Source organism: Penaeus monodon, chromosome 4 (genome assembly GCF_015228065.2).
Source record: "Penaeus monodon isolate SGIC_2016 chromosome 4, NSTDA_Pmon_1, whole genome shotgun sequence".
NCBI classification, from domain to species: domain Eukaryota; kingdom Metazoa; phylum Arthropoda; class Malacostraca; order Decapoda; family Penaeidae; genus Penaeus; species Penaeus monodon.
The window spans coordinates 44364775-44377108 of NC_051389.1; the positions used below are offsets into that span (position 1 = coordinate 44364775).

The following is a 12334-nucleotide window of genomic DNA, read 5'->3' on the forward strand; positions in this document are numbered from 1 at the left end:
AGAAGAGAAGAGAAAGGGAGAGACAGGAAGAGAAAGGGAAGGGAAGGGAAGGGAAGAGAAAGGAAGAGAAGAGACAGGGAGAGAAAGGAAGAGAAGAGACAGGGAGAGAAAGGAAGAGAAGAGACGGGAGAGAAAGGAAGAGAAGAGAAGAGAAGAGGACAGGGAGAGAAAGGAAGAAAAGAAAAGGAAGGACAGGGGAGAAAGGAAGAGAAGAGAAGAGAAGAGACGGGGAGAAAAAGGGAAGAAGAGACAGGGAGGAAAGGAGAAGAAAAGAGAAGAGAAAGGAAGAAGAAAAGGGGAAAAAAGGGGGAGAGAAGGGGAAAGGGAGAGGGAAAGAGAAAGGAGAGAAGAAAAAGGAAAGGGAGGAAGAAAAAGGGAAGAGAAGAGAAGAGAAAGGAAGAGAAGAGAAGAGAAAGGAAGAGAAGAGAAGAGAAAGGAAGAGAAGAGGGAAATAAAGAAAGAAATAGGGAAAACAAAAAAAAAATGAAAAAAAAGAAAAAAAAAAAAAAGAAAGATTTAAGAAGAAGAGAGAAAAGGGGAAGAAAAAGGGAAATACAAAAAGGAAAGGAAGGGAAGAACGCGTAAAATTTCACTGACAAATTACACTTTTTAAGATTTGCAGTTTTGAAAATCAACGAATTTTCTCGCAAAGACAGTGCCCTTAGCCCCTTTTAATAACATAAGAAAATGACTGAGACGAATAAATTACAAACGAATTTATGAAGAAGGATGGACACGCATGTATCTCGGAATCGGGGGAAAAAAACGTTTAACGACCAAAAAAACGTTTCGAGACTGACCTTCTCTCCTCCTCTTGCGATTCACAGCAGGTACTGACAGCGCGTGAAATTCTTGAGGTATGTCCGCGAATTGGCGAATCAAGAAAAAAGAAAATGAATATCTGCTATGGATACATATACTTTCATCTACTTTCATTCCAGGAGTAAAAAAAAAAAAAAAACGAAAAAAAATCGGAGGTATTCCTCTCTTTTACCTTCTTCCTCGTTGTTGTTTTTTCGCCTCTCCTTTTAACTCGGCCTTTCCATCTCCTATTAATTTCCCTTTCTTTCCCTCATCCCTTCTCTCCCATTCCGTATGCATATTCTCATTTATCTCTTTCTCTCCTCTTTTACTTTCCTCGCTACTTCTTTCTAAACGTTCACTCTCGTATTCTCTCTAAAACATCTATGTGACTACAAGTTCAGACTTCCAATGATGATGATCACTTTTAGAAAGACTATAACATGCGATAATGGATATGAGCTACTATGATGTGATCTACTGTGATCATGATGCATATGAAAATACGATGATGATGATGATGATGAAGATGATGATCGATGATGATGACTGATGATGATGACGATGTGATGATGATGATGACTGATGATGATGATGATGATGATGATGACGACTGATGATGATGATGATGACGACTGATGATGATGATGATGATGATGACGACTGATGATGATGATGATGATGATGACGACTGATGATGATGATGATGAGACGACTGATGATGATGATGATGATGACTGATGATGATGATGACGACTGATGATGATGATGATGATGACGACTGATGATGATGATGATGATGATGACGACTGATGATGACGACTGATGATGACGACTGATGATGACGACTGATGATGGTAATGGTAATGGTGATGGTGATGGTGATGATGGTGATGAACCTTTTTTTCGTGAATAAAGAGCGGAAGAGCTTGAGCGGAAACGTTACTGGTGGAAACGAGAGGGGACAACCCTCCACGGCTCGACTCCCTCCTCCCCTTGGGCAGAGTGTGGCGACCAGCCAACCTCACGACGGCATCCTCCCACAGCTAAGGGAGAAGAAAGCTAGCATTGCAGCCGGAGAACTCAACAAAGCAATGAATGACGTCCTTCTAGATTTAAAGATATCGATGACTGACGTCAGTAAAGGAGGCGGCCTTCTGCGTGACCGTGTCACCATCCTGGAGATCGCAGCCTGCCCGGAGAAGATCCACCCTGAGGACGAGGTCCAGCCCGAGAGCAACATCGTAGCGGCTAACCTTCCATCCGAAACGGATAAGCCCGATGGAACCCTGGCAAGAGAACTTAAGAGCAGCACTCACATCGGCCTCATGCACAGCAACATGGAGCAGGTGCAGAAGGTGAGCGCCATTCAGATGGCGGACAGCACAGACAACTACCCAGGCACCCTCCTTACTGAACTCGACACCAAGAGAAACAAAATCAGCTGTCTCGGCAAAAGAGCAAAAGAAAACCTTAGAAACTCTGACAGTTTCAAGAACATAAAACTATATCAAGCTCTCAATAAATCTCAAATTATCGAGACACACAACATGAAGCAACTTATGAAGGCGGCAAATATGGCACATTTCCGTCGCAATGGGATGGGAGAAATCGGAAGGAGACTAGTGCGAGGCGGCGCGAGGTAAGACACGGGCTGCAAAGGGCATATTCCTGTATAGGACGTTGAATACACAGGAATGCAAATCTGCATTTCCTGTTTTAATCCAGGTGGATTAAGACTTGAAACACATAGTATCAACTCTGATATCGTCAGACTTGAAAGATGTTTCAGGATACAGATTCTCTGGTAACAACAGAAATCCAACATTGGACCGTGTAAAAACTGGATCATGCGGTATTGCTATTCTGTTATCAAATGGTTAAAACATTTTAAGTATAGATAAACAGTATGAAGGGATTATGCCTTTCCTTTTTGAACACAAATCACACATTCTAGCTGTTTATCTCCCCCATCAAACTCCCCTATGGCGAGGATCCTGATGGATATTTTGGTAATTTGCTCAGCACTTGTGAGCCCAATCTCTACATAGCCGTGGGCAACTTTAACCCTAGAAACGGGACACTTTATGAAATAGCCATTGTTTTCTCCCCGACAAGGGAGAGGAAAATCACCGACAGGGTAACTGACGCGCATGAAAAACATTTTATATCGTACCTGAGCGATGTAGGTGAATGTGTTGTTAACGGCAGGGGGAGTTCATATTCAGATGAGTGGATTAATGTTTCTGTTGCCAACAAGGGAGGGACTGCAGTCGTTGACTACTTCACACGTAATTAGATAGGCACTGGATATTTTAAATCATGTAGAGTTACCCCTTTTTATCGATTTTCTGGAGGAAGCGGATCTGGTAGGATCAGTGACATCAACTGGCCATCAAGGTGGACATGCAATCATATTTGCTAAAGTTGACATTTCTGAATCTCATAACAGTAAGAAACATGATGCCATTATAAATTATTTCCAATTAAACAGAGAAGTACCAGGAAATATTGATGCAGAGAGATACCTCATAAAAGCTTCTGAACATTTCGAATTTAGCCAAGGACAAAAAGACAGCAATTACGAAACGGACATTATGGATAAATATATGAAGCCTGTTCAGTTACCCATTAAAGAAAATGTGAAATGGCGGAGAAAACGGAGCCTTGGTGGAACTTGGAACTGGATGACTTATGGAAATTGGCGGGAAGCGAAACGTGAAGGTTTTATAAACACACTCATACTCATCATCATCAAAGGGGCTAACGCCGACGGCGATGCATGGCCGCATCCATCCTTCGCTTCCAGCCACGAGCGTCCCTCATGGCGAATCTCTAGGCAGGCCCTCTGCCCATCTCTAACTTCTTGCAACAAGTCTCGTCAAGCTGCCCAAGCCATGACCTACTAGTTTGTCCCACGGGTCTCCTCCACACAGGATTATCTCACAGAGACAACCAGATGGGTAGGGTCATCCACAGGGAAATGAGCTAGGTGCCCATATAACCTGAGTTGATGATCCCGGATTATACAGTAACAGGTCTCATGCCAGTCTCATGGTGTAGCCGTCAGTTGGACACATGGTCCTGCCAACTGTACTCCATGATCCAGCAAAGGAAGACTTATTACAAAAAGCATCAAGACAAGACTTCAATAGATAGCATCCAGGTTTCACTTCCATAGAACAAAATTTGCAGTATCAAGGCCTTGAAGACTCGTAGCTTAGTCCTGCATAGGAAATGACATCTCCAAATGCTATTGTTGATCGAGTTCATGGCTCCAGCTGCTAAACCAATCCGTCTACTGACTTCTTGGTCTGACAGCCAAGAAACATGGACTAAGCTAAAAAGGTATGCAAAGCTCTCTGTGGGTTCAACATCCTCACTGCAAGCATGGATCGACTGAACAGGTTCCCCTAACAGGCCCCCAAAGTCCTGAATTTTGGTCTCTGATCCTCCAGATGACCACGACAACAGCACCAGCAACACTAGGACTGCCCAGTCCTTAGACGACTGGGGAGCTTGTCGGCTCCTCCGCTGATCTCCACTTTACCTTCAGCACCCAGCCATACCTGTGGACACTCATACCCACAACAATCACTCCATAAAGAGATATGAACCAGTCTAAATAGTAGATGCCAACCATCTACTGTAATGGGCAAAGTCAAAGTCTGAGACCTTGATATTGCCTTGTGTTGCTCCACACTGACTTTGGAGTACTAGCTCCGCCCATTATCCAGTCCATGCAGGTGTTGAAAAGTGTTGGTGCAAGGACACAGCCTTGCCTCACCCATGAGTTAGCAGGGAAGAAGTTTGACAGGCCCCCTTCACACTTTACAGCACTTTCAGTGCTGGTATATAGGCTTACTATTAGATCAATAATCCGTGTCAGAATTCCCCCAAATCAAAGAATCTCCTATAGCAATTCTCGATGTACCAAGTCCAACACCTATTGAGGTTAATATAGCTGCAAGCAACTCAACTGAACCCATGACAGCGTTCCACAGTTACTTGAAGCACTAGGATACAGTTTATTGTGGACTTGCCAGAAGTGAATCCAGACTGCTCCAGTCTCTGGTGCCTTAGTAGGTGGTCACGGATCTGTTTCAGAAGAATGTGTGTGAAAACCTTGCCTGATATACTGAGCAGTGTAATGCCTAACAATCCGCTTTCCCCTTCCAGAGAGGGATGACCATGCCCCTCAATAGGTCAGGGGGAATGGAACCAAACTGTCAGATGGCAGTCAAGACTGCATGTAAGTCCCATGCCATAGGTTCACCCCCAGCCTTTTGCAGTTCAGCAGGGATATCACATATGCCTGCAGCTTTCCCACTCTTTAGCTTGGAAATCGCCATCCTGACCTCAGAGATTCCTCCTGATGGGTGGGTCCAGCACCCTCCAACAGTTAGCTTGGATGCAAGTGGTATCACAATACCACTTGCATCCAAGCTGACTGTTGGAGGGTCTACCTGGTACAGTTGTTTAAAATACTCAGAGCTTGGTAGGTAGGGTGAAGGTCATTTACCAAGAAATGGCCTTCAACCTCCTCAGCAAGATTCCTGATGAACTGTTCCTTATCCCTTCTCAGTAGTGTTCGAGCTCTACGCAACAAGGAGCGACGCAAGTCCTGATTGTTGTTCAGCCGACCCATGCAACAAGTGGCTTCCACTGTCTCCAGGGAGGTTAAACTCTGCCTTGTTCTTGGACATAAACCAATGGACTCCTGAGCTGCAGAGAAACTGGGTCCATCAGCTTTTCAAGTTCTATGAATCGAGCAGAGACTGCCATGGCGAACCCACAGGCACACTACTCCTCCCTCAGTCTATCCAAGTGAAACACCCTAGAGTGGCCACAGGAGGGACAAGGAGTTTTGAGTACTCCAATTCTGATGGATCCTCCATCAAGTGCTAACAAGAATGTGGTTGATCTCCTTGGCCACAGTATCACAGTGCTCCAACCCGCATCACTGGACATGGTATAGCGATACAGGTTGGAGCGCTGATACCAGGAGCCAGAAATCCTCATTCTCTGGGACCTAGCAAAGTCTTGGAGAAGGACTTTGCTAGGTGGGATAAGTTCCCAAGCCATGGGGGTCGACAGACATCATGTAGCCTGCTCGATCACAGCAGGATACCACATTGAAGTCGCCCCAAACAATGCAAGTGTCTTGCCAGGGGCAATTGTCTGCCATGGACGAGAGTTTGGCGTAGATCACCTCTTTCACATCAAGTCTGCAAACATCGGTAGGAGCATACACAGCAATAAGAGATATAAAGTCAAAAGCCTGTTTCAATCTAAATGCCACAATATGCTCATCAACCAGTGCTAACCCAACTACCAAGGATTGAAGTTGGCTGGATATGGCTGCAGCTACTCCCTGGAGATGATGAGTATCGCCACGGCCCACCTGTAGTAGGTGTACCCACCCATACTGATCGTGCCACAACCAGGTCTTCTCACCCCCAAGAGGGTAGCCACCTCAATTCCAAGCCACTCCAATTCACTCAACAGCAGAGGTAACCGCTCATCCTGCTGCAAGGATCGGATGTTCCAAGCGCCTACCCGATAGCTTGCCTGAGGTTAAGCCTCGGGCGGTCGCTAATGGTGGATGCCACCTCTGCCACCTCCGCCGATACTGCCTCAAATAAAGGGGGTTGGCAAGCTATGGGGCCGAATGTCTGCCTGTGTGGTTCCCTTGGGCTTTGCCCCACAGGCCTTATGTTTATAAACAGTCGCTCTTTATTTGATAAAAACTTTCAGAAAGAAAAGCGACACTACTTTAGAAAATGGCAAGTCAATACAATTGATTTAAATAGTGCTAATCCAAATCAGTTCTGGGAAGAAATAAATAAATCAAACCTAAAAACCAATGTAAAATTCCAATAGAAGTATATAATGAGATCAGAAACATCGTAACTGATCCAAAATATGTGATAAAGAAAATGGAAGAGTAACTTTGAAAAACTATACTTCTCTCTTCCTACTATGAGTGAGATAGACTATTTGGATTATTGATTTCACAATAGTATTAAGACTGCTCTTGGCGAATTAGAAGCAAATCCTTACATCCAATCTGAAAGTTTTTTTATGGAAAGATAAGTTTCGAAGAATTTGACAAAGTGATTAGGAATTCTAAATGCAAGAAAGCAGTGAATACTGATATAGAACCACTTCCAATGGAATGCTCAAAAACCCAATATCCACTGCACTCTTTTATAGTCTATTTGATAAATATTTTGAACTAGCCATTTATCTGTCAGCATTTGGGACAGACGAAGATCAGAGAGTGTACTGAATTACCTACCGAATTACCGAGGGATTCCACTGCTCTCCTATGCTGGAAAAATTTACTCGGTTGTCTTAAACAACCGAAATCTTATCTTGAAAACAATTATATTCAGGGTGAGGAGCAAAGTGACTTCTGAAAAGGACGTAGCACCATAGAGCATATTTTTACGCTGACAACCGTCTTGAAAAATCGCTTAAGGGAGGGAATATATACATTTTGCTATTTTATTGATTTCCAGAAGGCTTTTAACAGGGTAGACAGGCTTTGCCTATTCGTCAGTCTTATGAACATTGGCATAACAGGCAAATTATACGGGACCATAAAATCATAGCACCACATGTCGCGTAAATGGGTACCTTACAGATTCCTTTGAAAATAATAGGGGTGAGACTGGGAGATACTTTAAGTCCAATTTTGTTCAACATCTTTCTAAATGGTTTAGCCAAAGAAATAAAGTAATGTTGGAATTAAATTCGGATTTTTTTTTTTTATGCTAATGATATCGCAACCCTTGCGTAGAATGAAAGTGATCTTTAAAAGCTCCTAGATATAATAAATAGTTGGTATATGAAGTGGAGGCTACGCATGAATGATGATAAGACAAATAATGCATGTGAGGAAGCCTCGCAAACGCAAAATTCTATATCAGTAACGGTGTGGGTTTCAAGACATTCAAAATATGTAACGGTGCTTGGGAGTTCACAAGTACTGTTCCTTGGCGGCTCTTGAGGGGAAAATGGGTTTCACGCCACATGCTGCGCCTGTGGGACCGTCTCACTCGGATACAAAAGGAAATTAAACTTACGTCACATTTTCGATCAGTTCAGTAAACTTAACATCCTTTATGAAAAATGTAAGATAGACAGTCTAGACGTTTCACAAAAGGAACTGTTGTCAGAATATGAAAATTAATTTATGTTAAATGTTAACTAAATTGCTACTATACAGAATTATTAAAAACGCGTTAATTAGATAAAAATAATTTAAATTAATTGATTTAAAATTTATCCAACATTAATGTTTAACTTTAGCTATGCATTCAAACGTGATATAAATTTACTGTGCATTGGATTTTATATTGTGTCATTATACAATCATAATGCTTGTTTTAGTTATTACTATTTTGTATTATGCTAGTAGTGACTGGGTAAGTCCTTAAGGACTGGTTGCAAACACGTAAAAAAAAATATTATATGTAAGGTTACGCTTAAGTAAACAATAAAAAGTGTCTATTTGCCTATCTTTCTGTGTCTATGTGTATGTCTGCCTGTGTTTGTCTGTCTGCGTCTGTGTTTGTGTGACTGTCTGTCTGTGTAACTGACTGTTTATTTCCCTCTGTTTGTGTATGATAGTCTGCGTTTTTTTTATTGTCCTGTCTCTGCGTTTGTCGGTCCGATTTGTAGTGATGAAGATTATGAAGATGAAGATGACAATGACGATGGCGACGACGAAAGTAGTAATCACAGTAGTAAAAGCGACAGTAATACAAGAATCACAGTCATAATAACCGAATGATAACGACGGCACCAACTTACGTCAGATTCGAACTGATGGAAATGAGGTCGAGAATCGTGATAAGAAAACTCCCTGTAGATTTCCTGCTCGAAGACCTTTTGGCCTGCAGCGTAGTCGTAAACCTAGAAGATAATGAGAGAACAGCACTCAAGTCTTTAGAATAATGGGCGCGAGTTCCCATTTATTCTCAAAAGCTGAAATAGGCTGTTACTAAAGAAATACGAAAAAGGATATATGGTAACCGCTATTCTTAAAAACAAAAAAATTATCCAACTTTAATGTTGAACTCTAGTCATGCATTCAAACCTTGATTTTAGTGCTGTATATTTATTGTACTACTGTATATTATATGATATTATATTCTTTGTGCTTGTTTTAGTTATTACTATGTTGTATTATGCAAGTACCGTCTGGGTAAGTCTTTAAGGACTGGTTGCAATCACGGGAAAGCAGTAGGGGGATGTCAGACTGAATGAATTACTGATTAAAAAGAGAGAATGGCGGACGACTGATGAGAGGGAAAATAACTCACCTGGATAAAGAAAGACTTGCGGATGTTATCTTTGGTGAAGGTGGCCACCCCGCAGTGCATCTTGTACCAGCTGCTGTGGTGAGGGGGTTCCGTCCCGTACACCTGCACCACAGCCGTTGCTTGTGTCTGTGTGGAGGAATTCATATTTAAAAATCACCTCGGGAAGGTACGGAAGTCCTGAGATGACAAGGGCAGATAATATCATAGTCTCAATGTCAGCAGCTGATTTTGGCAAACAGCAAGTTTCAGAGACGGTCATTTATTTGAAGTTTAGTACGAGCAGAATATCAGCTCGCTGATTGGGGTAATTATTTAAATGAGTCCCTGCTTATATCAATAACCCACATCAATATATGCCGAGTAAATATCCAGGTCTCAGCTGACACCTGATAACGGTAGTACCTAATGAAAAATTTCTTCTAACACATCACTGTTCCGAACCAAACGCTGTCATCCTTACAGAGCCAACAGCCCTAAATATTACCACACAAACAGGGCTTTCAGTTCTTTAGCCCGCCAGCCTCACCAGACACCGCGGGCCGAGCATCTTGAAGACCGTCTGATTCTCTTCCTCGCTTAGATTGTTGGACGGCCTGTGCGGCGGCGCCCTCGTCTGACCTGCCATGGTGACGCCGTGGTCCCTTCGGGAGGCTTCTTTGGCCCTGTCCTTAGCGCCTTTCTTGAAGAGAATTCTCCTCGACCATTTGACGCACTCCTCGTCGCACTCAGAGGGCCGACTCGTTCTGCGAAGGGTGAGATAACAGTGAAAGTGATAAGGACATTGAGCCTTTGTGTAAATGTGGAGATCTCGGAGGATTTCCTTTATTCTGATAACTTTTACTAAAGTCCCCCCCTCAATCAGGTCGCTTCCTCATTTTCGTTCTTTAAAAGAATTGAGCTATAACTAAAATATAAACAATTTCTGCATATTTCTTGGTCAGTCTTAAACAATCAAAATTAGAAACGACAAAAACAATTTTGTAACACGTTTAATACACATCACGGCGGAAGACACGAAATTTAAGCAGATGAACCCTCAGCAACGGTGAATGGATTTCAAAATGTCACTATCATGTTAACCTACCTTACTTTCACACAGATTCACACGGCTTGGCACTTGCTTCATACGAGTCATTGTTGTGAAACTCAGGCATGCACAAGTACAAGCAGCAATAATCATATGGCACCAACAAATACAGGTGATAAGGTAATCCTCCATCTTTTTGTGTGTTGCTTTACTGAGCAGCTACGACAGGGTGTTCATTCATCCGATACCTCACCAAGATTTATGGAATATTCACATTACACAACTATATACTTAATCATGTTACTTCTGACTGTATATATGCAATCTCTATGTGTGTTTTCCCTAGATATACACTTTCCTAATATACAATACAGAGAGCAGGATAAAAAATGTTATTTCTCGCAAACCATCCCAAGTTAATTCCCTCTGTATTTTCCAAATTTGCCTGAGAACAGAAAGCCGTTTCTTGAGAACAGCCACAACCCATTGACCTACCTGATACTCTCTTACCAGTGAGATTAATACAAGGTGACTCCCGTGTTCTGTGCGATATTTATGTAGCTTCCTCCAGGCACTTTTTTGTCCGTAATGCTATATCTACTGAACACTATCAGTACCTAGCACACCGCACTTATCTTCTGCGAGGGTCGATAAGAGTCTATGTTGCCATATGTCAATTCTATTTAATTAACAGCAACTAACCTGACTGAACTTTTTGTCGTTGCCTCAAAATTTAGAACAATCTAATGAGCGTTTCTGGAAATTCAGTGACAAAAATCAAATTCCTATTTTATTATCACATTACCTCACTATAAAATTAATAAGCTAACAGAATTTTCTATAATCAATATTTCACTAATCCTTCCCTGAATGAATACGGAAACAAACTTTTCAATGGATATTTTTCTTATTCTAAAGAGTGCACATTTGGTCTTGAATACATATCTCTACCATACGTTTTGTGTACTTTAAAAATGACTTATATAGGGTTCCTCACTTACACAGAGTTAGTAATTCCCGGTGGTGACTCTCACGGAACTCTCTGTAATCTGTTCTAGCCAAATCCACTTGAAAGCTGATGGTATATATGACTGAAGGCTACAGTTGCAGTGTCTAGACATTGGGGAAATTTGGTAGTTTTACACAGCCATCCAACCTTGTAAATATTATTCCTTTTTCAATTATTCACAGTATAATATGCGTGAATCTGTTGTTGCTTCACATCGCTAATGATATAAATGAAAATATTGGAAATTAATTTTGATATCAGTCAATGTAGTTCTTCATTGCCTACAACGCTATGCTCTTAAATTTTCTCCTAGTCGGTGCGGTCCTTTTGTATACTTTAACCCATTTACCAGTCTCAGCAACAACCACAGTAACAAGTTCATGTTAATACATAAAAGTTCATCGCTGCACAAATATCCTGACGAATATCCCAATACCAATAATGTAAAAAAAAAAAAAACTGCTTCTCTCACTATATTTATTATTACAATGAAACTATTCCCACTACAATGCACATTCTTAATCTGACTAATCACAGCACACACCCCTGTATTTAAAATTGCCGGTATTCATTGCTTACCTTCTTGATTCATTATACACAGTGTCATCATCACTCAGGCTCGAACAAGAGATTCTAGGGCATTCAGGTACTTCATTATGGAAAAGTTTATCCCAAGGAAAAGCAGCAATCTTTTCCATGACGCCGATGCTAAACCAGGGTCCTGTCTAACACAACGTAAATACAAGACTGGGGGAAAAACAGGAACTGCCAATTTCAACTTAATAAACAAAAGACGTTTCTTGAGGTACTGTTCAGGGTTACAACTGGCTCGTTAGACTGTTTGCCGTTCTCTTAGTATTTATATCCTAAGTTTGTTAAGATTACATATATATATATATATATATATATATATATATATATATATATATAATTTTCTCTCTCTGATTTGGGTGTATAGTCTTGCTGTTCTGTGGGTTTAGTAGTATTTATATCCTAGTTTGTCTTTTTTTTTTTTTTTTTTTGGGGGGGTGTAAATATTCTTTGCAAGATTCCTTTTTGGTTGACTTTTTTTTCTTTTTTTTTGTAGTGTGATACAGCTTTACTCTCTCCTTCTCTCTTCATCGTTTAAGGTTTCTAAATGTAAATAAGGAAAATTACAATTCG

The 12334-nt window shown here is 41.3% G+C and overlaps 1 protein-coding gene across 1 annotated transcript in view; it reads right to left on the reverse strand.

Moving 5' to 3' along the window:
- LOC119572572 overlaps positions 1–11931 on the reverse strand; it is a 14495-nt gene extending 2564 nt beyond the window's left edge. Inside the window, exons 1-15 of the mRNA XM_037919675.1 lie at positions 11750–11931; positions 9661–9877; positions 9135–9260; positions 8619–8724; positions 7103–7157; positions 5901–6029; positions 5409–5526; positions 4352–4444; positions 3665–3743; positions 2978–3047; positions 2750–2870; positions 2362–2605; positions 1938–2245; positions 1825–1847; positions 801–901 (exon numbers count right to left, since the gene is read on the reverse strand). Coding sequence (XP_037775603.1) covers positions 801–901; positions 1825–1847; positions 1938–2245; positions 2362–2605; positions 2750–2870; positions 2978–3047; positions 3665–3743; positions 4352–4444; positions 5409–5526; positions 5901–6029; positions 7103–7157; positions 8619–8724; positions 9135–9260; positions 9661–9877; positions 11750–11868 — 1909 coding nt within the window. The 5' untranslated portion in view covers positions 11869–11931. The remainder of the gene's footprint in view (positions 1–800; positions 902–1824; positions 1848–1937; positions 2246–2361; positions 2606–2749; positions 2871–2977; positions 3048–3664; positions 3744–4351; positions 4445–5408; positions 5527–5900; positions 6030–7102; positions 7158–8618; positions 8725–9134; positions 9261–9660; positions 9878–11749) is intronic.
- Between the last annotated feature and the right edge of the window lie 403 nt (positions 11932–12334).